This window comes from Macrotis lagotis, chromosome 3 (assembly GCF_037893015.1).
Source record: "Macrotis lagotis isolate mMagLag1 chromosome 3, bilby.v1.9.chrom.fasta, whole genome shotgun sequence".
In the NCBI taxonomy this organism is placed as follows: Eukaryota; Metazoa; Chordata; class Mammalia; order Peramelemorphia; family Peramelidae; genus Macrotis; species Macrotis lagotis.
This window is the reverse complement of record NC_133660.1, coordinates 247,228,434-247,254,333: the sequence shown is the minus strand read 5'-3', so window position 1 is coordinate 247,254,333 and position 25,900 is coordinate 247,228,434. Positions and strand designations below refer to the sequence as shown.

The 25,900-nt window shown below is 37.4% G+C and overlaps 1 protein-coding gene and 1 pseudogene across 4 annotated transcripts in view; one reads left to right on the top strand and one right to left on the bottom strand.

Annotated features, from left to right (window-relative positions):
• Nucleotides 1-25,900, top strand: part of LOC141518397 (TIP41-like protein) — a 222,997-nt pseudogene that overhangs the window by 123,027 nt on the left and 74,070 nt on the right.
• The window catches only part of LOC141518396 (anoctamin-5-like), a 141,070-nt gene that overhangs the window by 111,463 nt on the left and 3,707 nt on the right, over nt 1-25,900 (bottom strand). The window contains exon 1 of one of the 4 annotated variants that reach the window (XM_074230384.1): nt 6,246-6,353. The exons of the other annotated variants lie outside the window; for them this stretch is intronic. Within the exon in view, the coding sequence (XP_074086485.1) occupies nt 6,246-6,327 (82 nt within the window). The 5' untranslated portion in view covers nt 6,328-6,353. Of the gene's footprint in view, nt 1-6,245; nt 6,354-25,900 lie in introns of those variants that run through there. 4 annotated transcript variants of the gene reach the window in all.

Genomic DNA, 25,900 nt, shown 5'->3' with positions numbered 1-25,900 from the left:
CATTTCTATCAGAGGCTTTTTAAATGTTATACAGTTGTGTCATCTTCCATTTTTTAGGCCTAGACAGTGAACTTCCATAAACTTCCATACTCTATGGCAAGGATGGTACATTCATAGGAATGTGTATCTATGTGGGGGAGGGGTGATGGAATAAATTTCTAACACAGGTTAATATAAGTTTCTAAAGTAGACCTAATTCATACAGTATTAATCTATCTGATAAATTAATCATATCAATGCAAGGTATATTAATTATAGTCTCCAAAACTCTTATAGCATGAACTATATCAAAAAACTATTCTGCTAAACCAGCACAATCACTGATTTACTTCAAATCACACTGAACTCAGTATATACTGATTAAATTAAGGAGTATCAAAATTTTCTTTACAATTCCACTGATATTTGCAACACTAATATCTATGTAAACCTGGGCAAGATAATCAGCAACTCCTTTCCTCAAGCGATTCCCTAAGATTTGCCCACAGAAAGTCAAGGACCTTTTTTTTTAATGTGGTCTGCTTCCATGGGAGCTATTCTCATACTTTCTAAATTACAGGTCTTTCCAGAATTTGCCTATGATAGGGATATTCTTTTTGAGGGCCTGCAGAGAAAAGGGTGGTCTTGGTGGTCTAACACCAAGTCAATCTTCCTCCTCGGAATCCATGAAGCTGATTACTGAGGACTGCCTTTGGTCAGCTATAATAAACCTAACTCCCATACCCAATGTGGCTGAGGCATATGTGTTTCTGTTCTCAGGTTACCCTACATTTGTGGGCCCTGAGATTGAGTAGATTCCTCCAAGCAAGAAGCCACAGTGACACCGATAATTTGGGGATATGAGCTGCTGAAAAATTAAAGGCCTGGCCAAGCTAAGTTTGGGTTAACATAACATTATCTAAACACACTGCCCCTCTCCTTCTCCAATTCACATTAAGGAAATGGGGTAAAAAAAAATAGTTTTTACTCTTTTTTAAAAATCTGCCTCATACCCAGAGATATCTTTGTATTTAGGGACAGCAGCACTATGCTTAATAAAACTCAACTGAGGGCAGCTGGGTGGCAAAGTGGATGGAGCACAGGCCCTGGAGTCAGGAGTACCTGAGTTCAAATCTGGTCTCAGACACTTAATAATTACATAGCTGTGTGGCCTTGGGTAAGCCACTTAACTCCATTTGCCTTGCAAAAACCTAAAAAAACAAAAACACTTTTATAGACTTATTTTGTAAATTATATGTAAAGGTAATTTTCAACATTCATTTTTTTGTATAGTTTTCTCCCTCCCACTCTAAAATTGTAAATAATCCTTTCTTCCACTCTAAAATTGCACATAATCTGAGATAGGTTATACATATACAAATGTGTAATTGATATACACATTCCCATTTTAGTCACATTAGTCACACTAAAAGAAGAATCAGAACACAAAGGGGAATAATCATGAGAAGGAAAAAACAAAATAAATTTTAAAAAGTGAAAATAATGTGTTAAACTGCATTCATATTCTATAGTTCTTTCTCTGGATGATATTTTCCATTGCAGATCTTTTAGCATTGTCTTTGATGGCTGTATTTCTGAAAAGAGCTAAGTCTATCATGGTTGATCATGAACAATATTGTTAAAGTGTTCAATATTCTCCTGGTTCTGCTCACTTCACTCAGCATCAGTTCATGTAAGTCTTTCCAGGTTTTTCTAAAATCTGTCTGCTCATCATTTCTTAAAGAGCTATAATATTCCATTACATCTATATGATAATGTGCAATTCTTTTGAAAGCTCATCATTCTTAACCTCTGACTACTCATGTTTTGACACCATCATCATTATTTTGTCATTAAATTATGTGCCAACAACACCCAGACTTCCTTCTTTTTTTCCCAGTGAGAGTTGCCCAAGTCCACACAGCTAGATAATTATTAAGTGTCTGATACCGGATTTGAACTCTGCAGCACCTAGCTGCCCTTATAAAAAAATTTTTTAAAAGAATTCTATACTATCAAGTTAATCGGAAAACACTCCAAATCCATAATAAGAGAAGTGAATATTAAAACACATCAATGCAACTAAGATGATTTAAGTTAGAAATTATTTTGGAATGACTATAAAAAGGAATACAAATATACTGTTGGTGGGGCTATGAGTTGGTCTAATTTTTTTTTTCAAAACATTTTGGAATAATGCAAAAAAGAGGGGAGAGGGGCTGAATTGCTTATAACTACTGCCACAGCAGTCCTAATCTCACTACTGGGCACATATCCCAAGGAGACTAAAGGCAGAGGGACAGAGTTCCATAGCAACATCTTCTCAGTAACAAAGAAGAGATAGGGTGGATGTCCATTGAATGGGGAAAGCAATGCTGCAATGCAACACTATTACATCATGAGAAACAGCAAGTATGAGGAATTCAAAAAAACTGAAAGATTTATATAAAGTGAAATAAGTATAATAGGCATAATAATGACAATAATAAAAAATGGAAAACTACATTAGGAATCATTCTGCCTCTGGATAATTATAATGGTCAGACTCTGACCTGGGAATCAATGAGAGAAACAGACCTTCCTCTCAGGAGAGAGGTAAGGAAGTATGGGTTTGGAATGTGATATATGCTGTCAGATAGGAACCCATTTTTACAGCAGCTGGTTCTGCCTAAACATTTTTTTCTTTAGTTAAAGGAAAACTTCAAAGATGGGAAGGTAAATCTTCAACATCAAGGACCATATAAGGAGAGGCAACTTTTTGTTAATTTCTTTTTCAAGATTTTGGTTTTTATTTTTATTTTTGGTCTGTGTTCTCTTGCAACATGACTAATATGGAAAAATGGTTTGCAAGACTATACATGTCTATTCTACATTGAATTATTGGTCCTCTCAGAGGGAGGAGAGGAGAGAGCATTTGGAATGCAATTAAAAATGTTTAAATTTAGTTTTATATGCAATCAGAAAAAATAGCAACACTTTCACTTGAAAAAATGCAAAAGAAAAAGAAAATTTTTTTCAAATGGCTAGTAATAGAAAATAGCAGCTTTACCCTTTCCAAAGCATTTCACATACTTTCTTTCAATTGATTTAAATTAATTAAAATATCTATCAAGAACATAAAATTTGTAGAACATGGTAGCAGGCACTGGGTAAGATATCAAGTTTAGATATGACCCAGCTATCAAGATCTTGCAATTTTGTATAGTATACACTATATACAAATGCAAGTAAGAAACAAAGTAATAAATAAAAGCATTAGAAAATTACAAATCAAGGTGTAGAAATTTTGTATAACTGTGGGTAGAGTCAGTAAAGGCTTCAGGGAGGAGGTTGAAATTGAACAGGTAAAGAAGGAGAGGGAGCAAAGAGCACAAGGAACAGGTTGTTTTTTTTTAATTTCATCCACCAAGATTTAGGGCTATAAGACTCGTATCTGTTTCAATGACCTTGCCAACTGAAGGTATCAGATTTAAAATATATATGTGGGAGAAAAAGAAGTTAAGCAGCTACAAATACAAGAAATAGAGGAAGTGGAATTTGCAAGTTTTTTTTTTCTTAATGAGGTTATATCAAAAGAGAGAGAGGTGGGGAAGAAGGAAAAGAGAGGAGGGGAGATTAGGCAGGCTTTCAGAAGGAAATACTTGGCTAGAGTCACGTGAATAGAAAAATGGGAGGTCTGTGACCAGAAATTCAGGTCTCAAGACTCAGAACATAACTTTTTATACTATGCTATTCTACTTTTCTCCTATTTTTTCAGATCTTATCTATTTAAACATGTTTGTTAGTTTGTTTTTGCCATTGTCAGGACAGATCTGCATATAGATATATCCAAGTGCTTTACCTGGTATCCCTGGTCACCATGGCATACATCTATGAGACAGTTGAGAAGGAAAAGGAACAAGGCCTGTTGTTAAATAGATGACCCATAATTAAACTAATGATTATGGTCTCAAGAGCCAGAAGCCAAGCAGGTCATATGCAAGTATGGGAAGTGTCACTAGATCTCTAAATTTAACTAAAGGATCTATCATAGATCTGGGATCAACTTCCAGAAAAATGAAGAGTGACTAAAAAGAATTGCCACATACCTTATCCCCCAATCAGGGGAGAGCACTTGATGGGATAATAACTCTCTGTCTTGCAAATCAGACTTGTTTTTGAAGAAGATAAGTACTAAGAGACTGTTGTTACATTTGTGTATTTGAGGTATGGCAGAGTTTGAACTTTTATTTATAAAACCTCTATTTCTGAGTAGAAGGTAATGATACCCACTTAGATATGAGAATGTTCCCTATTTACATTCTAGGTTACAAAGAAATTGACCTGCTTTCATTTCCTTCAACTTAACATTCTCTCCCACTTTCATATTTTTACTCAAGCTGTTCTGCATACTTAAGAAGGAATTCCCTCCTTGCCCCACCTGGCCTCCTCCTCCTTCTCCTCCTCTCTGCCTCCCAAACTTTGCTCAAAACCCACCTGAATGAAGATTTGGCCTAGTCCTCTCAATCATTATTAGTTTGTTGTCTGTACCTTCTCAAATTACTTGAATTAACTTGATTGTTAACTAGTAATACCTAGTAGAATGGATGTTGGGGTTTTTTTGGTCTTTCATTCTAGAAGACCATGGCATCAGGAAAGGTGATACCATGACAAGTACATAAATTGGATTTGAGTGGGGGGAGGGGCTTTGCTTAGTCACCAGCCTCACTTTCTCCTCCAGAGTCATGTAAGATCCAGTGAACACATATGAATCAGAATAACTGGAGATGACTTTGGATGCAAGGTAATTAGGGTTAAGTGACTGTGCCCAAGATCACACAGCAAGTATCTGAGGCTGTCCTCCTGACTCCAAGGCCAGTGCTCTATCCACTGAGACACCTAACTGCCAGAAAACTCCTTGAAAGAAGCAATTTATTTGTTCTTGCTGTTGCTATTATTTATTTGTTTGTTTTGGTCTTTGTTTCCCCAATCAAACAATTGTAACCTATACCAAGCAGGTATGAAAACAGTAACTTTAGAATTACGCTTAACCTCTGAAGTCAGGAAGTCCAATTCCATTTTTTAAGTGATGAGTAACCAGAGGTTGACATGTTCAGTAATTTGCACAGTCACAGGTAATCATTGACAAAGGAGAAATTCTGAGCCAAATCCTTTAATTTCAAATTCAGTGATCTTTTTTGATTTATTACTATCCCTCCCCCCACAAGAAGGCAATTGAGGTTAAGTGACTTGCCAAGGGGCACATAGCAAGTAAGAGTCAAGAATCTGAAACCATATGTGAGCTCAGCTCCTCCTGTCCAGGACCAGCACTCTATCTGTTGCATCATCTAGCCACTCTACTAGTGTTTTTTAAAAAACTTCTTTTTGGGGGCAGTTAGGTGGTGCAGTGGATAGAGCACCGGCCTTGAAGTCAGGAGTCCCTGAGTTCAAATCTGACCTCAGACACTGAATTACCTAGCTATGTAGTCTTGGGCAAACCACTTAAATTACTTTAATTTACTTTAATATACTTAACAAGTATATGCCTAGCAGAATGGATGTGGGGGAGGGGGTTGGTCTTTCATTGCCTTGCAAAAAAAAATGTTCTTTTTTAATTGAACTGTTGAATCTTGGGTGAGTGGTATTCTCTGAAGTTTTCTCTTCCAAAAGGCCCAACTAATGCTAATCCAGTTTGTCTACAGGTAATAAGAATTGGCATCCTCCCTCAAGGCTTAAGCTGTCATACTGATTTTTTATTTTAGATTTCTGTGACAGATAGATAAAGATCTTATTGAAGGTAGCCGAGTATGAAGCCATTTAAAGAATAGTAAAGGGCAGCTAGGTGGCATAATGGATGGACAACAGCACTGGAATCAGGAGAACCTGAGTTCAAATCTGATCTCAGACATTTGATACTTACCAACTATGTTACCTTGCACAAGTTATTTAACCCCATTACCTTGAAAAAAAAATTATAGTAGGTTAAAACTTCATGACATTGTGACCTCTGAGACTCATCAGTCTCTTCATCTGTCAAATTGGGTTAATTAACACGTGTCCTTTTTGGTTCACAGGGATGTTGGAAGAATAACAACTCATATTTATCACTGCAGCTTGAGGTTTACTAGTTGCTCTTCTATAAAACAGCCTTGTCGAAGCTTTGTTACCATTTCATCTATACGGAAGAAGCATTAACTGAGCCTTAATCTCTGTTCTGTTCAAAGTACTTATTTTCATTTTCAAAAAGGAAGCATAGACAGAGCAGTTAACTCAAACAAACCACTGACAGGTGGAATTTCTGGCTGGAAGACGTAGAGGCTCAAGAATTTTCCAAAACACGCAGAAGATTCCCAGGATCTTGAATGTCATCCACCTATAAAGAAAGCCAACTTTGGCCTCTGCCCCCCCAACCCCAACCCACATATGTGTGTGTGTGTATATGCATATGTATATATATATATACACACACACACACTCAACAAGAATTGCTGCTCTGGCACCGATTGTAGGCACTTATTGACTCCAGATCACTTTCCCTCTCATTTGAGGAGCATATCTCATCCCCTTTCTGGGTCTCAGTTTTCTTATCTATAAAATTAGTCTCCAATTTAGGCATATGAGAAGAGTTGAACTTGGAACTTTGGTCCACCACTTCTCAAAAGCCAATCTCTACCTTCTTCTTCACTGCTCCCATTCCCCCCTCTCCCCCCTCCCACTTCTCCTACTTGGTTTTTAACAGTCAAAACAATGAAATTAGTGCATGCCAACTAGAAGCCCAGGACTCTGCTAGGCCTGTGTGGGAAAAGCAAACCAGTCTAACCCTTGTGTGTCCTCCATAAATTTAACATCTGGCAGGGAGAGGAAAGGAATCATAAGAAGCAATTGCTTTGAGTGCCAATCAATCACTAATACCTTGTTAAGTGCTTATTATCAGCCAGTCACTGGGGATAGTAAATTGCTGTCTAATGAGGGTGTCAAGTGGACAACTGCTTACAAATATCTTATGCAGGATAAACTGGAGGATTGGGAAAGACTTCTTGCAGAGAAGGCAGGGCCTTCCTGGGGACTTATGGGAAGCCAGGGAAATCTAGAAGCAGAGATGGGAGGGAGAGATTGGAGGGTCATAAGCATGGGAGATAACCTGTATAAATATCATAAGTTGAGAGAAGAAAAACAATGAGGTCATTTTTGCTGGATTGAAGAGGATGTTTAAGGAAGGAGAAATAAGACTTGGAAAGGTAGAAGAAAGTCAGGTTATAAAGGAACTTAACAGTCAAAAACATTTTATTTTTAACCTAAAAGGTGACAGGAAGTTAATGGAATGTATTGAATGTGGGGGGAAAGGGATGAGGGGAAGATTATTTTGATAACTGAGTGGATTATGGATTGAAGTGGGGAGAGACTTGAGGTAGGGAGACCAATCAGCAGGCAAGTACAATAGTCTAGGTGCAAGGAGATAAGAGTATTAGGAATGTGGCAATGTCAGGAGACAAGGGAGCAACTACAAGATATGTTAACAGGACAGCTATCTTTGGATAGACTATCAGCTCTGGAATCAGGAGGACTTGCTCAAATTCAGCCTCAGACACTGGATGCTTACTAGCTTTATGATCCTGGGCAAGTCACTTAACCCTGATTGCTTCAAAAAATGAAGCAAACAAGTAATTTTTTCTGGTAAAATCAGTAGGATGTAGTAACAAATTGAATATGGGAGGAAGGGAGTAGATATAGTGAGGAGCTAGAGATTGGATTTTGTCTCTAGATGACCAGGAGAACATGAAGCACTCTTTAGATTGAGGAAAGTTAGGAAAGAGGGAAGGTTTGAGATGTATATCTAGTATATCTAGTTTGAGATGTCTAATAAGCAGTTGGACATTCAAGAATGGGTGTCAGAAGATAGGTCTGAGCTGGACAATTAAACCTGAGAATCATCTTCATAGAAATGATAATTGCACACTTGAGAGCTGCCAAGATCAGCAAGCAAAAGAAAACACACAGAGAGTAGGGAAGGGTGTGAAAGGAAAGCCATAGATGAAGTATGGCTTAGTTCATCTAGAAATATGCTTCAAAGTTTCTAGGTAAGAAAATCTGCCATCAACCCCCAGTTTTTGCTACTACCAGGTGTGGGCAGTTAATAATTTCACATGGGTCAATCAATTAGCAATGACACAAATGATCAAGCTGCTGAACCCCATTCAGTTTACAAACAGAAATAGTTGTTTAGAGATAAATTGCAAAATGAAAGATAAACAAAATGACTACAACATACCAACTCTATTTTAAGATGCTTTCACAAATATGAATCATAGTTGCAAACAACTGTCTAGTTTGGAACAGCCCTTATAGATACAAGAACTACCCTAGTTCTATTTTCTTAACTTCTACTACGTTGACAGAGGACAGTAGAGTTCAGTATCATTTGTACAGTTCTTACCACTGTCCAGCTCTTCATGATCTCACAGATCATAGCATGCCAAGACTGTTCATGAAGGTTTTGGCGAGGATATCGGAGAGATTTGGCATTCATTTCCTTCTCCAACAGAATAAGGAAAACAGAGGTTAAGTAACTTGCCCAGGATCATACAGTTAAGTATCTAATTCTGGACCTGAATTCAGGTCTTCCAGATTCCAGGCCCAGCAGCATTCTATCTATGGAACCACCTAGATGCCATATCCCAACCCCGAGAGCCTTCTCTTACTTAATCTAATACTACTCCCTGCCAAATGAGGTAATAAAATTTACAAAGGAGGCAGCTAGAGGATGCACTAGGTTAGAGTCTGGGTTTAGAATTGGGAAGATTTAATCTTCCTAGGTTCAAATCCAGGTTCAGACAATATCTATGTGACCCTGGGCAAGCCACTTAGCCCTATCTGCCTCTATTTCTCATTTATAAAATGAACTGAAGAAGAAGAGAGCAAACCACCATAGTATTTTTATCAAGAAAACTACATGAGGTCACAAAGAGTCAGAAATGTCTAAACAACAAAAATTAATAAAGATGTATATAGAACATCAACCCTGGAGGACCTGAATTCAAATCTAGCCTCAGATATCTACTAACTGTGTGACTCTGGACAAGTCATTTAACTCCCAATTGTCTCTCAAAATTAAACAAAACAAAAAAACAAAAATTAGTCAGAATCTAATGTCACCTTCATCCCCTACCCCAACCCACAGTCCATTGAACATGTGGCCACAATAGCTCATCTTTTCTACAGAATAAATTCCTGAAAACTGACAAGATCAGCAAATAAAAGAGTACATATAGAAAGAAGGACAGTCATGGTTATCAGGTGAGATCTGGATGAAGACTGGCTGAAGTCATCTAGAAATCAACTTTCAAGTTTCCACCCCTCAGATTTTGCTACTAGTGAGCATGGGCAAGTATCATATAAATATTTATAGACAAATATCATATCTCAAGATATCCCTTAAGTCGCCTATTAGGTGATCCTGTTTCCTTCAGATCATCCTCAGGTGCTGTCAGTCGGGTCTGACTCCTTTCAGAATCCTGATCTCCTTACTGTGATTACATTTCAATTTCTCAATGATTCCCTCCTAAAAAGAAGTAGGCAATACTCCATATGAACATTTTTTGATAAGGTGATTGGTTTTTCTAAATGTTTTCTTATTCTTAATTTTTCTTCATAAGTCCTGGTTCCCTGGGAAGGGAAATGCAAAGGATCCATTAGGAAATAAAAATTTTTATTTAGAAACTACAACAAAAACTCTGGTGCCTAGATCTAAGAGAAGAATGAAAGGAGAGATGTGGGAAGGAACATATCACTCCCAAATATACAACATGCAAATTTTTTTTCCTATTCTGTTTGTTTAGAGAGGCTGCTAAGGTATTAAGTGTAATAAGTCATTACTAAGCAAGCATCCTCTGGTTTTTTGAGATTTGCTCCGTCTAATCTAGAACATCTTAGTCAAGTTCCTGCTGCATTCACCTACTGACTTTTGCCAGGGCTAACCCCCAACTCTCTCCTCTGCCAATCCCTAGTTTCCTTCAAGCTTCAGATCAAATGTCAACTTGACATCTGACCATCTTAGAATTCATAGAAATCAAATAACCTGGAGTCCTCGGCAGATCCCTTAAGCATCTGTGGACTCCAGGTTAAGAAGAATTCTAGAGGATATGTTTTAGGAGAGAACATTCAGCCTCTGAATCCCAATATCCTACAGCAATACAATCAGTTAACAGAAAGTCTATACTCAGATCTGGTCAGGAAGGGCTGCCTGGTCTCCCTTAGGTAATCTAATTTTTATCTGTCTGTACTCCCTGTACTTTTTATTTCAACCACCCACCCTCCACCCAAGTCACAGAATTGTACAGCCATTGTTTTACCAAGGCAGGGAACTATTCAGTTAAAAAAAATAAACACACACTCACTCTTTCTGGTTGACTTTTAAATGATAAGGCAAAGAAAATTCTAATCTAGATCAGACCAATCCAGTAAGTCAGAAAAATCAGAGGAAGGCCTTTTTATACTAACACCCAGAAAAATGTAAACATACTTCAGTAAGGACTCACTCAACTATTCAGGGAACATTCATTGCTACTATATTTGGTATGAGCTCCTTCTACCCTAGGATTCTATCCAGAATTATTGTAAAGGAATCTAGTAATAAGTAGTAATACAGTACTTCTAAAAAAACTCATTTTATTAAGTGTTTCATTGACATTTTGGCATGACAGCACCCTCCGAAATGTCTGCCTACATCCCTAGTCAACTCTTCCCCATCTACTTTCCTGACTTCTTGTCATAGTATTTGGTTAGCTGTCGTCCTTCCTTCTCGAAGAGTATCAAATGGCATCACTATCTTAGAGTGGCTGTGGCTGATCAGACCAATACAAGCTTAAAAGGTTCAGAATACCACAAGTCCACAAATGGTTCATGTGAACATTGAGATAAGTTCTCTAAATTTGTGGATCCCGCATTTCTTTTGAGTTATCTCAATTCTCCTTTGTTCATAAGAGCACAGGGCCTTCTTTAATAAGGCTACATCATGATGGGCCAGTTTCACCATGTCACACAATCACTTCCAAAGTTCTTATAAATAATAAATATTCCCCAAGTTTCTCTCTTTAGTTTTATCAATGGATCCTGGAGCTCCAAAAGGAAGGGACTTTCCTTATACGTCATCTGGTCCAAGCTCCTCATTTTACAGATAAGGAAGCTGAGTAGAAGGGAACTGCCAAGTTCAGCTAAGAAATTAAGTGGCAAAACTGATGTATGACCCCATATTCCAGATCCCAAACTCCTTCTACAATAGAACCCTATGTCCTTTAAAAAATGTTCAATGAACTAGACTTCTGAATCCTGATGCTTCCTAAAGCATATCCCATATCTCCCCTTTGTAACATTTACTTCAATAGAATCATCTCTCACAGACTCTAGAGATTCAGTAGGATCTTAAAATTACCAATCCAACTGAAGAATCTGAGAAGACAGAGAGTTTTACAGTCCTTCTGGATAAATTAACTGTAATGGATGAAAAAGACAGAAAAGGATTAAGAAGCCTTATTTTCTGAGGGAAATGGATTTAAGCCTTACCTTTCAAAGTAATTGAAGAGAATGCTTAAGAAAGACTTTAATTGGTATCATGAGAAAATCAAATGTTGGGTCTAGGTTTCCAGAGTTTAGGTAAGAAGGTAGTTATAGAGATGGCTAATAACGTTTGCCTATTATCTTTCTTAGAGATAATACATTATAAAGTTAGGACTTTGTTTTATTGTTGATGATGTTTAATAAAACAGAACAGTACTCAGTAATCTTAATGTTTACTTAAACCTAGGAGGCAAAGCTGTGATAAGAACAAAAGATTTATTGGGGGAAAAAGTTTCTCTAGTTCACTAAATAAATAATATATTAATAAATACGTTATGAACTAGAACTATGATTTCCTTGGTGCAAGAAACTTCCAAGTGATGAAATATCCTCTACAGATGCAGGTCAGAACTTTCTCTGCAAATTAGTCTTAATCTTCCATATTGTGACTTTCCTCAGTGAGGTTATGGTAAATGGGAATTGAATGGGAATTTGGGGGAGAGTCTTATGGAAGCCTCAGATGAAATGCAAAGGCCAACAAATGACAAAGAAAAAGTTTAGAAAGTCAAAATGCAAAATATATGTATAGCATTATATAATATCAACCCAAATTTGACAAAAAGGTTCTAGAATCACAACATAAAAGAACAAAATAAATCATTTTTTTCCCCAGAGGCTCAAAAAATTTTGCATGGATATTAAAGACTAAGGGCACCATACCCTTAACCCTTGCTATGTGAAAGGGAGAAGTGTACTCCCCTATACCACACGTCCAAGAACACACAGTTATAGCTATCAGAAAATTTTTTAAAATAAAATTTGATAGCCTGAGATAATTGATTAGAGATGGTGCAATTATAGTAATTTTAAAAAGGACATATTAGAGTAAACTTCTTAATAGCCTTAGAACCTGGGATAATAGCAAAGGAAAACGAGACAAGTAAAGAAGGGTGGTCGCCCAATGCAGATGGCATAATGAGGAGTTAGCTCTAACCTCTACTTTATCTCCTTTTTTTTATCTTTCCACTATGTCTCCCTTGTCAATATTATTTCTTCTCACCTTTAATACCCTCTTTTTTCATTGATGACTCTCATATCTTTCTCTAGCATTGGTATTTCTTCTGAACTCCAGACCCACATCTCCTCAAGATTTTCTACTGTCACCTCCAATTGAGCTTGTCCAAAATTGAACTCATTAACTTCCCCCACTCCAAATCTGTTTCTCCTGAATTCATTATTTCTATAGCACCACCATTAATGAGTCTTTCAAGTTCACATCAAAAAGATTATATAGGAATGAAAAGTGAGAGATTTACCAATCTAATGACTAGAACTCCTCTGTGCCATATACTAGGGAAGAGAAGGGGAGGGACAGGAAATAAATATTTATATACTGTTTGCTATGTGCCAGATACTATGCTAAAGACTTAACAAGTATTTCATTTGAGCCTCACATTTTACACTTGAGGAAAGTGAAACAAACAGAGATTTAAGTGACTTGGCCAGGGTTGTTGTGTGTTCTGGAAGAGGACCATCATTTCAGGAAGGTCATGCCATGGCTTGCAAGTGAATTGGATTTAAGTGAGCAAGGGACTTTTCCTTATAAGTCATCTGGTCAGCAAAGTCAGCAGCTTCACTTTTTCTTCGAGTCATCTGGGTCCTGTGACCAAATATTGATCAGGAGGCCTTGAGATGGCCCTGGATGCAGTGGGAGACCTGGGTCTTTTTAAGGGAATAGATTTCAGTTTGACTGAAGCAATGCCCATTCAGGGATTAAGGCTAGGCAAGAAATGAGACAAAGAATAGCCTCCTTTAGCTAGGGTTTTTTTTTTTTAAATCTGAAAGTGGAAGATTCTCAGGATTTCTATCCAAAAGAGAATCAATTGCTATTTACATTTAGGCTGAGCCATGGCAGTCTAAACAAGCACCAATTGGGAAATGGACTGAGACCCACATTGACTAGTCAATGAGAGCCAGAGAGGCTTAAGAGTCCTTGAACAGGGTCAAATAGCCAATAAAAGTCTAAAGCTAGATTTTTGCTAAGGAAGATGAATGCTCTTGACTCCAGGTCTGGCATTCTACTTACTGTACCATTTCATTTAGCTGCTCCAAGAAACACTGCTGGTATAGCGCTTTAAAGTTTCCAAGGTGCTTTACAGTTTGATTCCAGGCCCAGCCACGTTATCCACCATGCCTCTATCTCTGATCCTTCATCTATAAAATAAGGAAACCTTATTCTATCTACTTCACAAGGCTGTCATGGGGACTGGATGAGATAATGAATACAAAACACTTTGTAACAAAAACAATGTAAAAGAGAATTGGTATTTAGTGTCTATGGCTATATTTTGACACATACTAATATCCTCCACCTAGGAAGATGCTATTGCTAACTCCATTTGGAGTTGAACACTTCTCTTTAATTCTTTTCACAAATATTAAGGAAAAAATAGACCTCATCCATGCCAATTTCTCAACCCACTTTCCTGAGGCCAGAGATGGATATGTACAGTACAGATAGGATTAGAGCTAATGATGATATTGATAAAAATATTTTTTAGGTTTTTTTGCAAGGCAAATGGGGTTAAGTGGCTTACCCAAGGCCACACGGCTAGGTAATTATTAAGTGTCTGAAGCCGGATTTGAACTCAGGTACTCCTGACTCCACGGCTGGTGCTCTATCCACTGCACCACCTAGTCACCCCTATTGATAATAATATTAATATCAACAACAATAATCATAGACATGTATATAGCACCTTAAAGTCTGAGATGTGTTCATAGGCTTGATTTCCCATGAGTCTCACAACTACCCTTAGAAGTAGACATTACTCTATTATTATAATCATCTTTGTTTAACAGACTAGGAACTGAGATTCAAAGAGTGTGACTGGCTAGTTTGGACTGAATCCATTCTTCCTACTCTGGGTGCCTAGTTTATTTCATTTGGAGATGGGATATATACTCTCTGGTATGAAACATAATAAATAAATGAATAAACAAATGAGTAAAAATAAATGGATAAATGGATTCACAAATAGATAAATAAATAACATAATGAGAGCTTCAATTACATAGAACTCATTGGGTAGATAAGTGGTGCAATGGATAGAGCACCAACCCTAGAGTCAGAAAGACTTGAGTTCAAATCTGGCCTTCAGATACATAACACTTCCTAGCCGTGTGACCTTGGGCAAGTCATTTAATATTGATTGCCTCACATTCAGGGCTATCTTCAGTCATCTTGACTTATATCTGACCACTGGATTCAGATGGCTCTGGAGGAGTCACCAACCTGGTGACTTAGCCCAGCACTACGTCATTCAAATTCTATTCACTTGCTTGTCATGACATTACCTCCCTGATGTCATGGTCTCCTTCAAGGATAGACAAACATCATCATCAGAACTCATAAAGGACTTTAATGTATCACACACTGTAGTCATTCACCACCCATAGGAGGCAAGCAGAACAAACATCAGTATCCAAATCTTTCCCAGGATCAAACAAGGCCAGAGAGCTTTGGTAACCATTTGTTCATTGAAAGCAATGAAGTAAATTATGATTTTGTTAAATAGCTTTCATGATGAACCAAAATTTCCCCAAAGCCTCATCTACTACCTTATTAATATGCTGGAGAAAAGATTTGAAAATAAAGATTATGTCACATTTTGAATGACTTTCTTTCAAATATCTACACATAGGGAAAGGAGGCTATTATCTGGATAATCAATAAAGGGGGGGAGGGAATAAAACATGTAACATTATCCAGATCAAAAGATTTCAAATAGACTAACCTACTGTAAATCTCTCCTTTTACAGTTGAGGTTAAAATACAGTCCAGAGAAGGAAAATGACTTGGCCAAAGTAAAAACAGGTAAAAAATGGTAGAGCTGGTTGAAATCTGGTACTCGGACTGCATGTGCAGCACAAGAAGCTAGAATGTTTGTTTTGGTTTGTTCAAAGAAGGGAGACTGAATTTCTTTATCAGAGGAGAAGTGATTTCCAAGTAGTTTTATCTCAGTGTGAAAGTGACAGCTGAACTTTAACCTATTAATAGAACTGAATTCAGTCAACCTAGCAGATCCCACTGAAATGAATATGGGTTTGGGGTGTAGCTTGCCACACAGCACCTTCTAAAAATAGGAAAGGAGTGCCTCTGGGTAGCCACTTCTTAAAGACTTAATTTTGATTTGTAAAAGTTCAATATTTCAGAAATCAACCCAAGCACCCTTTTATGAAATGGATGAAACTCAAAAAATAAGATTCATACCAGTACTGGAACTAGGGCTCAACATTTGTAGGCCCTTGCAAGGTCTAGAAATTGGCCCTCTGTTTATAATTGTCCACTAGGGATTATGGACTTCCACATATGTTTCCAATATCAAAAAACTCTACCCTTGGTACATGAATAGGTTTCTGGTATTAAATATCTGTGCATTTATATTTGTTTGTTTGTTGGGGGGGGGGGGGGCTAGGTTTGAAAGCAATCAGACTTGCCCAGGGTTCCACAGCTAATAAGTGTCAGATCATATTTGAACTTTGATCCTCCTGACTCTAGCCTTGGTACTCTATCCACTCTTACCTCCTTACTGCCCCTAGACTTATGTTTCAGTAAAAACCAATTTTAAGAAATTCCCCTATGTGTTGCTCCCTAATTTAATTAGGTCCTGGTTCAGTCAGCATGCTTAATATTTCCCATATTAAACAATCTAAAAGGACAAGTGGATAAAAAGAGTTAAATGGGTGTTGAGTGTAGGACTTTCATTCTCTATGTTCTCCATAGATTATTAATGGCCAATTAAAAGGTTGCAATTCAATTCAATAAAATAATCTACATTAAGGGCCTACATTATACAAGGGATATGTTCTCCAGAAGCTTGTAGTATGGATGAGGGGGCAAGCATGCGGAGGGAAAAGAAACACACCATAGGCAAAGAAACACAATGTATAGACAAAATAATTCAAAGTAATTTTAACATAGAGCACTGGCGGGGCAGCTAGGTAGTGCAGTGGTTAGAGCACCAGAGGACCTGAGTTCAAATCTGACCTTAGATGCTTAATAATTACCTAGCTATGTGATCTTAGGCAAGTCACTTAGCCCCCACTGCCTTGCAAAAAGGCATCTGATGTATTCAAAATATGGGGTTGGGAGACAGTAGGGGTGAAATGTCATATATGGAGACCATCCAAATGAAAAGAGACAATGAATTTGGAGTCAGATAAATTGGGCTCCAATTCTGTTCCTGTCATTTACTATGTGAACTTGAGTGAATCAATTCTCTGAGACTCATTTTCCTCTTGTAGAAAATGAGAGGACTGGTTGATGATTTTTATTTTTCCTTTGAGTTCTAAATGTGAAGTTCTAGGATAATTCCTAGGGCAGTAGAGTATATTGTATAGAGAGTTCTTCTGGGGTTCAGGAAGATCTGTCCTAACATTGTTATGGATTACTATCTATAAATTCATTGATATATTTCTTTCTACCCTCTTTTAAAAGTAAGCTAAAGAAAAGTCCAAAATTCACTATTTTCTTGCAACTTATATACTTACATGTCTATTAAAAAACATTATTCTTTACAGACATTGAAATCGATTGTGTTGAACTTTAGTTTCCTCATCTATAAGCCCCTTTCCAGTTCAGATATCATCAATGATTGCTCTCCTTGCTTCAGTTTCTTATATCCAACAAGCAGACACAGGGGTGAAGGTCTATGTCATTCAGGGAAGTAAGTAAACTAGACGTACAGCTAGGTGGTGAGTGGACAGAATGCCAGGCCTGGAGACTTCAGAAAGGCTCATCTTCCTGAGTTCAAATTTGGCCTCAGACAAAAATGACTTAACAACAAATAAATGATAATTTGTTAAGTACTTTTAATATGAAAACACACTGAACCTCCATTATTCTGCAGGCAAAGGAATAACCATGAGTGAAAGTGCAAGCTAAACACTTTCATGAAAGTTTCATTAAGCTGTTATGAAATTAGGTCCTTTCAGGGAGTTGAATTAAATAAACCACAAGCCCTATGAATGTGCTTAGTAAACTCTTCCTAGCCAGATAAAAATGAATTTTTTTACAGCCTAAACCTATTTTGAAAAAAATGCAAAGAGGCCCCAATTCCAGATGACTACAGTGGACTCCAAGCTGAATGTGAGTCAGCCAGTTTGAGTTGGCAGTGAAAAATGCTAACAGGAACATTAAGAGAGGCAAGACTCCCAGGAATAAGGAGGTGTTACTCCCATGGTATCTCTATTCTGGTCACACCCCATCTGCAGCATTGTGTTCAGGTCTTAGTACTACATTTAAGGAATAATGTCAATATGATGGCTAGTTCTTAGATCAGGGCATCCAGGAGGGTGAAAAACTCCAAGTTTAGGTCATATGGGAAGTTAAAAGAGAAACCATTTAGCCTAGTGAAGGTCAAACTAAGAGAAGTGATGAGAAAGAGGAACTACAATTGTTCTACTTAGGTTGGGAAGATGGAGTAAATCTATGGGCAATGGAAAGCAATTTGGATTTAGAGTGAGAGGATTCAAATTTGAATCATGTTTTTGTTACTTAAGGGCAGCTGGGTGTGACAGTAGCTAGAGCACTGGTCCTAGAGTCCAGAAGACTCATCTTCATGAGTTCAAATCAGGCCTCCTGCACTTCCTACCTGAATGACCCTGGGCAAGTCACTTCACCCTGTTTGTATCAGTTTCTTCATCTGTAAAATGAGCTAGAGAAGAAAATGGCAAGAAATCTTTGTCAAGAAAACTCCAAATGGATTCATTAAGAGTTGGATTCACCAAAAAAATGACTGAAAGACAAAACCATTTACTTCTTACTCCCTAAGTGAAAAGAGTCACTGCATTACACTTTAATAGATGATCTGTGAACTCCCCTTCCATCTCTAAATCTATGGTAATTTCATTCTAAATTGTAAAGCAGTTGTCAAATTCAAATAGAGCTAGTCCTTGCAGATCTATATAGACTTCCAAAATCTCAAATTAACATTGTCTGTGTTGTATTATATTTTTATTTATTTTGTTAAACATTTCTCAATTATATTTTCATCTGGTTTCTGAGTACATGGGAGTTTTACTGAGGAATCTGACACTTTTGCTGTAGATGCAACATGGATCTAAGAAAGAAATTTCCCAACAATAATAAATATTTTAAAATTTTTTAAATGACCAGGACCAGCGTTCCCTTACAGCAGATTTTTCTGCGAAAGCTGGAAGAGTGAGGCCTTGCCTGAGATATGCATCATAGATTGTACATAAATACATATCAAATTGCTTAACTGGGGTGGGGAGGAGAAAGAGGGAAGTAGAGAGAAAACTTAGAACTCAAATTATTTTTTAAATGAATGTTAAAAATTGAGATATGATTCCCAGAAGGGATTCTTATAGTCAGATCCCTTCCTTCTGATTATGTAAATGAACTTGGGTGCATTCCTCCCACAACAATCCTTCCCATTAACATTTCTGATTATATCTTCTTGGTTATATGTCCCTGCCATCTGAGGAACTGGGTTTCATTATTACCTACAAATAATCTGATCTGTTGGCAAATATTTAAGAGCAAAGTTGTCAGTATGTCAAAAATGAAGTTTCTAAATAATTTTGAGGCCTCTATATTTTCAAATTGTTTTGATACAGGATATGTTATCTTGTAATTTTTGAAATATTGCTGTAATAGAGATTGCAAGAGAAAGGAGGGGGGAGAAAAGCCCAACATAGACATTCACTAGAGTGAATATAGAAAAGTAATGTGGCTGAAAAGGTAGAGATCCAAACATGGGATCAAAAGGTTTGGGTTCTAGACTGGCCTTTGACACATATTTGCAGGTGACCATAAGCAAGTTACTTAACATTCCCTAGATTCCTTTAAGACAAAATGCTTTAGACCAGCTGGAACTCTGGATCAGTGGGTGGAGTTTCCACATCAAGAAGTTTCCCACACTGAAATCATGCTGTGTTGAAATCACAGATATAGGGGAAATCACAGGAGAGGGAGGGAGAGAAATGGAGTTCAGAAGACATGGGTTCTAATCCTGAATTTGTCACTAACTAGCTGTCAGATTTTCAGGCAAGTCACTATTTCTGTTGGCCTCAGTTTCCTTTTTTTTAAAAAAAATTCATCTTACTTTTAATTTATGGAATAAAACAAGCATTTTCATAACAGTATAATAAAAAAGATGATTGCTCATAAAACTTCAAAGCTATTATATAATATGGTATTCCTTTCAAATATATAAAATTATTATGAAAATTTATTTTTTTTCCTCCCTCCCAGAACCCTAGAGATGGCTATCATTGGACTCATATTATTTATAATAGTCAAAATGACTTATTCACTCAAAGTCATTCTTAAAATAATAATGCGGTATATATTATTCTTTTGGTTCTGCTCATTTTGCTCTTCATTGTTTTGTACAGGCATTTCCATGTTTTCCAAAGATCATGGAGTTCATCATTTCTTACAACATTGTAATATATTCCCCATCAGAATCCTATACCACAACATGTTTAGCCACTCCCCAATGAATTTCCTCATTTTTAAACAAGAGGATCAAATTAAGTGTGTACGTTCTGCAGCTTGGTCTGGTACTAGACAAAATCAAAAACACTTCCATTCAGACCCTAGTTCTGATACTTACTGGTTGTATGATAGTGGGCAAATCACATATTCTCATGAACCCCACTGCAAAAAACGGGGTTATTATAAGGAAAGCCCTTTAACATTATATCCAAGTAGGAGTTCTAAGGTCCTTTTCCAGCTCAACCATTCTATGATTGAATTGGCAATATAAACTCCCTAATTTCCTATCTTTCAATCCAATGGAACAAGGCCTACGCTGAAACTGTAGGTGAAAGCATTCTAAAGGCAGTCTGCTGAATGCAAGTTAGTAGAAAGTTGTAAAATTTCAACTTTGTATCTAAAAGGAAATGTTAAACATCTTCCTGTCCAGAAGTTCTAAAACTTTTAGATCTTAGGGCCTCTTTATACTCAAAAAATATTGAAAACCACTAAGAGCATTTGCTATCAATATTTACCATAATAGAAATTAGAATGGATCATTTAAAAATAATAAAAACCATTACATGTTTAAAATAATTTTATTAAAAATAACTATTTTAAAGAGCAAAAAATAGTGAGAAGAGTTTCATTGTTTTACATAATTTTGCAAACTCTTTAATGTCTTAGTTTAACAGAAAAAAGCTGGATTCTTATATCTACTTCTACATTCAATTTATTGAGATGCTGCTTTGGTTGAAATATTTAGAAAATCCACCCTCATATAAATAGGTAGCAGGACCAGAGGAAGGCATTTAAAAAAGCAAATAATCATTTTTTATTGTTATTTAATTATTTTTTAAATTGTCAAAATAGTTTCAGTCTTTTGGACCCCTTTGGGAATCAATGATCTTCTCCACAAAGGGTAAGGAGCAAAGCTGAAATTCAAACTCAAATTCTCTCACTCTAAATACAAATCTGTTTCACAAGATCAAATTCTGATGTTCCAAGATTCCCTGCATGCTGGTAGATAAGTCAAATTTCTGGCCTCAGTTTCCCTATCTATAAATAAATAGAATGGACTAAAAGGTCCTTTCTATTTCTCTATCCTTTGATATAGTATTTTTTTCCTAAAGGAGTGGCAGGTAAGAAGTGTTATACTTCCACAGGATGACCATCTCTAGAGTCCCATCTCCCACCCCCCCCAAATACACCATCTTACTTTCCATTTTAAGTAGCAGAAATCTCAAACTAGCAAATAATTAAGATTTTAATCGGTGATAGGTATATTTTATCTTAGAAAGGCATTGGGGGAGGGGGTAAGAGAAGTAATTTCTCTTTATATAAACTTGCCAGAAAAATAAAAACTCAAATACTTAAGTATATTAACACTGTACAAGGAAAACTAAGACCAATATATGAGAGGCAGCTTGTTCAAGGTCACACAGGGCTAGTGGCAGATCTAGGACTAACATAGAAAGGTGGAAATTGTACAGGACTAGTTGTCAGAGGAACTAGACTGGGATTCATTTGTGAGACCTTAGATGGAAAAACTCCCCAGTCTTAGAGTCAAATTTGGGTTCAAATCTTGGCCTTACAACTTAGTACCTGTGTACCATTAAACAATCACTTCATTTCTGTGCCTTAATTTCCTCCTTTGTAAATTGAGGGGGCTGGTCTAGATGACCTCATGATACTCTGTCCTAGATCTTCCACATATCTGATTTCCACTGCCATTTCATCATTCCTATTAAAGCCTCCTTAACCTTCTTTTCTCTCTCACTTAAAGACATGAGTCACCTAAAGTTGAATTATCATCTTTAAGTACCCAGAACTATCCCAAGCCTGGTTTCTTTACTGATCTCATATCACCAATGAGTCAGAGAGATCTCAAATATAATGTATCCACAACAGAGCTCATACCCTCATCATCCAAGGGTTCCTATTTCTGTTGAGGAGATACCACCAACATCGTTCTGGTATCTCAGATTTGTCCTCCTTACTTCCTTATTCTCCTTTACCTAATGTTTCCAAACAATTGTCAAATCTTGTCATTCCTTCCTTCACAACTCCTCTTACATCTTTCCCCTTCTTATTACACACATTAGGCCTCTTTCCTCTTCTACTGCAATATCCTCCAATTTGGTCTGTCTACCTCAAAGTTTTTCCCAGCTCTAATCTATCCTCCAAAAAACTGTCACGTTGATTTTCCTAAAGGATGATTCTGGGGGCAGCTAGGTGGTACAAGTAGATAGAGCACTGACCCTGGAGTCAGGAGCACCTGAGTTCAAGTCCAACCTCAGACACTTAATAATTTCCTAGTTGTGTGACCTTAGGCAAGTCACTTAACCCCACTGCCCTAAATAAATAAAAATTTAAAAAAAAAAGAAGAAAAGGATGATTCTGACTGCTTAACTCCTTTCTACAATAACCAATGTTTCCCCTACTGCTTTTTGGTGTTAAACCACTCACAAGCTAACTCTAAGCAATTCTCCAACTTCACTGTACACTACCTCCAGTCCTATACTCCATGACACAAATTGTTCTCTTTGTTTCTCACCCAGAACAGTCCATTTTCCATCTCTACACCTTTCTATGGGCCATGCCTTATACACAGAATACACTCCTCTTCCTCAGCTCTACCCCAGAGAATGTATCACTTCCTTCAAATCTCAATTCAAGCACAACTTGTCCCCTTCTTCCCTAAGTACTTCATATTTTTATTATATTTGTTTTATATTTATTCTGTATATAATCCTTTGAGAGCAAGAACTCATTTCCTCTTTTTTCGCCTTGTATCCCCTAGGCTGGGCATAGTATGCAGTGAAGAAATATATCTTGTCTTATTGGACTGGATGGTTCCTGGGGCTGCTTCTGCTTCTAGATCTTTGGTCCAAAAATACAAGTTGTTATTGGCGCTCTCAGTTCTGAGATTCTTTTTGGAAAAATGAAGATGTAAGATAAACAACACCCAACTTTTCACCCAAGCCATCATCAAGAAACAGGATGATACACCAGGATTCAGTCATTCTAACTGTAAGACTAGTACACCCCATCAACAGTGATCAGATTTTAAGTCAACAACTCTGAGTCAATCTCTTGTTGTGGCTGGCTTCTCTTAGAACTTCCTCCAGGATAATTAGGAGACCTCTATACTTGAATTAGACTTTTTTTGTTTAATCATCACTCAACAGACAGGGAAGTATCATTTCCTCCAGTCCAGAGAAATAAAAGATGAACTATTTCTATCCCAAGACAGTAAGATGTCAACCATTTCTTGAAAGTCATCAAAAAAAGGGGGGCAGCTAGGTAGCGCAGTAGTTAGAGTACCAGCCCTGGAGTCAGGAGGACCCTGAGTTTAAATTTGAACTCAGACACTAATATTTGCTTAGCTGTGTGACCTTGGGCAAGTCATTGCCTTACAAAAAATCAAAAAAAAGAAAAAGAGAAAAGAAAAGGAAGTCACCAAAAAGTTTCTAATTGATGATATTGCCTCAATTCACACGCAAAAAAAATTTCTATATGCCCCTCAAAACACACAATAATAATTTAAAATTCAAGAAAATTTTAGAAAAACGTAAGGTCCAGGGTGGCTAGGTGGCACAGTGGATAGAGCACCGGCCCTGGAGTCAGGAGTACCTGGGTTCAAATCTGGTCTCAGACACTTAATAATTACCTAGCTGTGTAGCCTTGGGCAAGCCACTTAACCCCATTTGCCTTGCAAAAAAAAAAGAAAGAAAGAAAAATGTAAGGTCCAAGAACAAAAATCCCAATAGAGCATAGGCAGTGACTTGCCCAAAAAATCATTTAGATAGTAATAGCAAACCTAGCATTTGAACCAGATTCTCTGATTCCAGATGAACCTCTTTTCATTGTACCATGTTATCTCTCTCTTATAATCTTGGTAGCAGCAACATGAATATTCTATTTGTGTTCATAGACCAGAACTAGAGGCAAAGAGCAAAATTTAGATTTGATATTGAGTCAAAAAAAAGAAGATTTGGGTCAGCTAGCTGTTGCAGTAGTTAGAGCACCAGGCCTGGAGTCAGGAGGACCTGAGTTCAAATGTGATTTCAGACATTTAATATTTACTTAGCTGTGTGACCTTGGACAAGTAACTTAACCCCATTACCTTGCAAAAAAAAATTTTTAAGAAGACCTGTCCTATGAATAGCACTATTCTAGAGGGAATGGGTCCTCATAGGATGTAACAAGCTAATCTCACTGAAGATCTTTGAGCAAAGAATTAGAAGCCCTTGTGAGAGATGTAGAAGTGATGTAGAAGTGATTCTTGCACCATTAGGGGAGATGGGCCTCTGAGTTTCCTTTGGCATCTAAAATTCTATGCTTTTGTGACATGCTCTGAGGACTTCAATTCAATTATATGATACAATATATAGTGTGGTTAAAGTTTGCCTGTTTATTAACCACAGCTGTTGTTTTTATTCTTTCTCCATTCCACCCCCCCCCCATTCCCTTATGGTCTATGGCCCTGAACAAGGAGAGAGGGAACATTTGTCTTCCAGTTTCTCCTCCCCTAAAACATGAGGATTGGTCAGTCTTTGAAGTTCATTGTGCAACTCAGCTGCTCTTCTTCACCCAGAGATTTAGGCAAAATAGGACTGCTGGTATAGATGACCATAGGCAAGAAACAGGTGTGTTGAAACCAACCCAGGAGAGTTTAAAAAAGAAACAAACAAGGGGGAGACTAGATGGCACACTGACCCTGGAATCAGGAGGACCTGAGTTCAAATCCAGCCTCAGACACTTTCTAATTGATGAGCTATGTGGCCTTGGGCAAGTCCCAGTCCCAGAGTCAGGAGGACCTGAGTTCAAATTTGACCTCAGATAGTGATACTGACTAGCTATCTGATTCTGGGCAAGTCACTTAAACCTGATTGCGGACCAAAAAAAGAAACAAAACTGGGGCAGCTGTAGTGGATAAAGCACGGGCCCTGGAGTCAGGAGTACTTGGGTTCAAATCCGGTCTCAGACACTTAATAATTACCTAGCTGCGTGGCCTTGGGCAAGCCACTTAACCCCATTTGCCTTTCAAAAACCTAAAAAAAAAAAAGTCCAAGAAAAAAAAAGCAAACTGTGAAGTAGCAGGCCAACTTCAATCCACAGAGTTAAAAATTAAAGATGAAGTACAGGAAATAATAGCACTGTGTGTTAGTCCTAATAAGTAAAACCAACCAAGCTCAAAAATGACACTTTAGAGATGGACAGGAACCCCACAATTAGGTATTAAAGATATACTAATCTATGTGATACAATGGAGAAAACCCTGATCTTGAAATCAGGAAGATCTGAGTTCAAATCCAGTTTCAGATCTTTTTCTGGCTAAATGACTCTGCACATGTCCCTTAACCTATCAGTTTCCTCAACTATAAATCGAGGAAATAATCGGTTGCTCTAAGATTCAAAAATAAGTTCATACTTCAAAAGTGCTTAACAGAGGGGACAGCTAGGTGGTGCAGTGGATAGAGCACCTCCAGGAGTCAGCAGGACCTGAGTTCAAATTCAGCCTCAGACAATAATTACCTAGCTGACCTTAGGCAAAAATCACTTAATCCTTGCAAAAACAAAACAAAACAAAACTTAGCACAGTGTTTGGTAAATAGTGGGTGATTAATAGACCCCCTTATTCCCTTTCCCCTCCTCCAACTTCAAAAATTTAACTGTCCAGTCCACATAGAAGGTCAGAGGTCAGGCAGGAAGGGTTCCAGAACTTTTTAGTTACTGCTATCTCTTCCAAAAGTTGATTTATTGAATTACTACAAACTTTTTTTTTTTTTGCAAGGCAAGTGGGGTTAAGTGGCTTGCCCAAAGCCACGCAGCTAGGTAATTATTAAGTGTCTGAGACCGGATTTGAACCCAGGTACT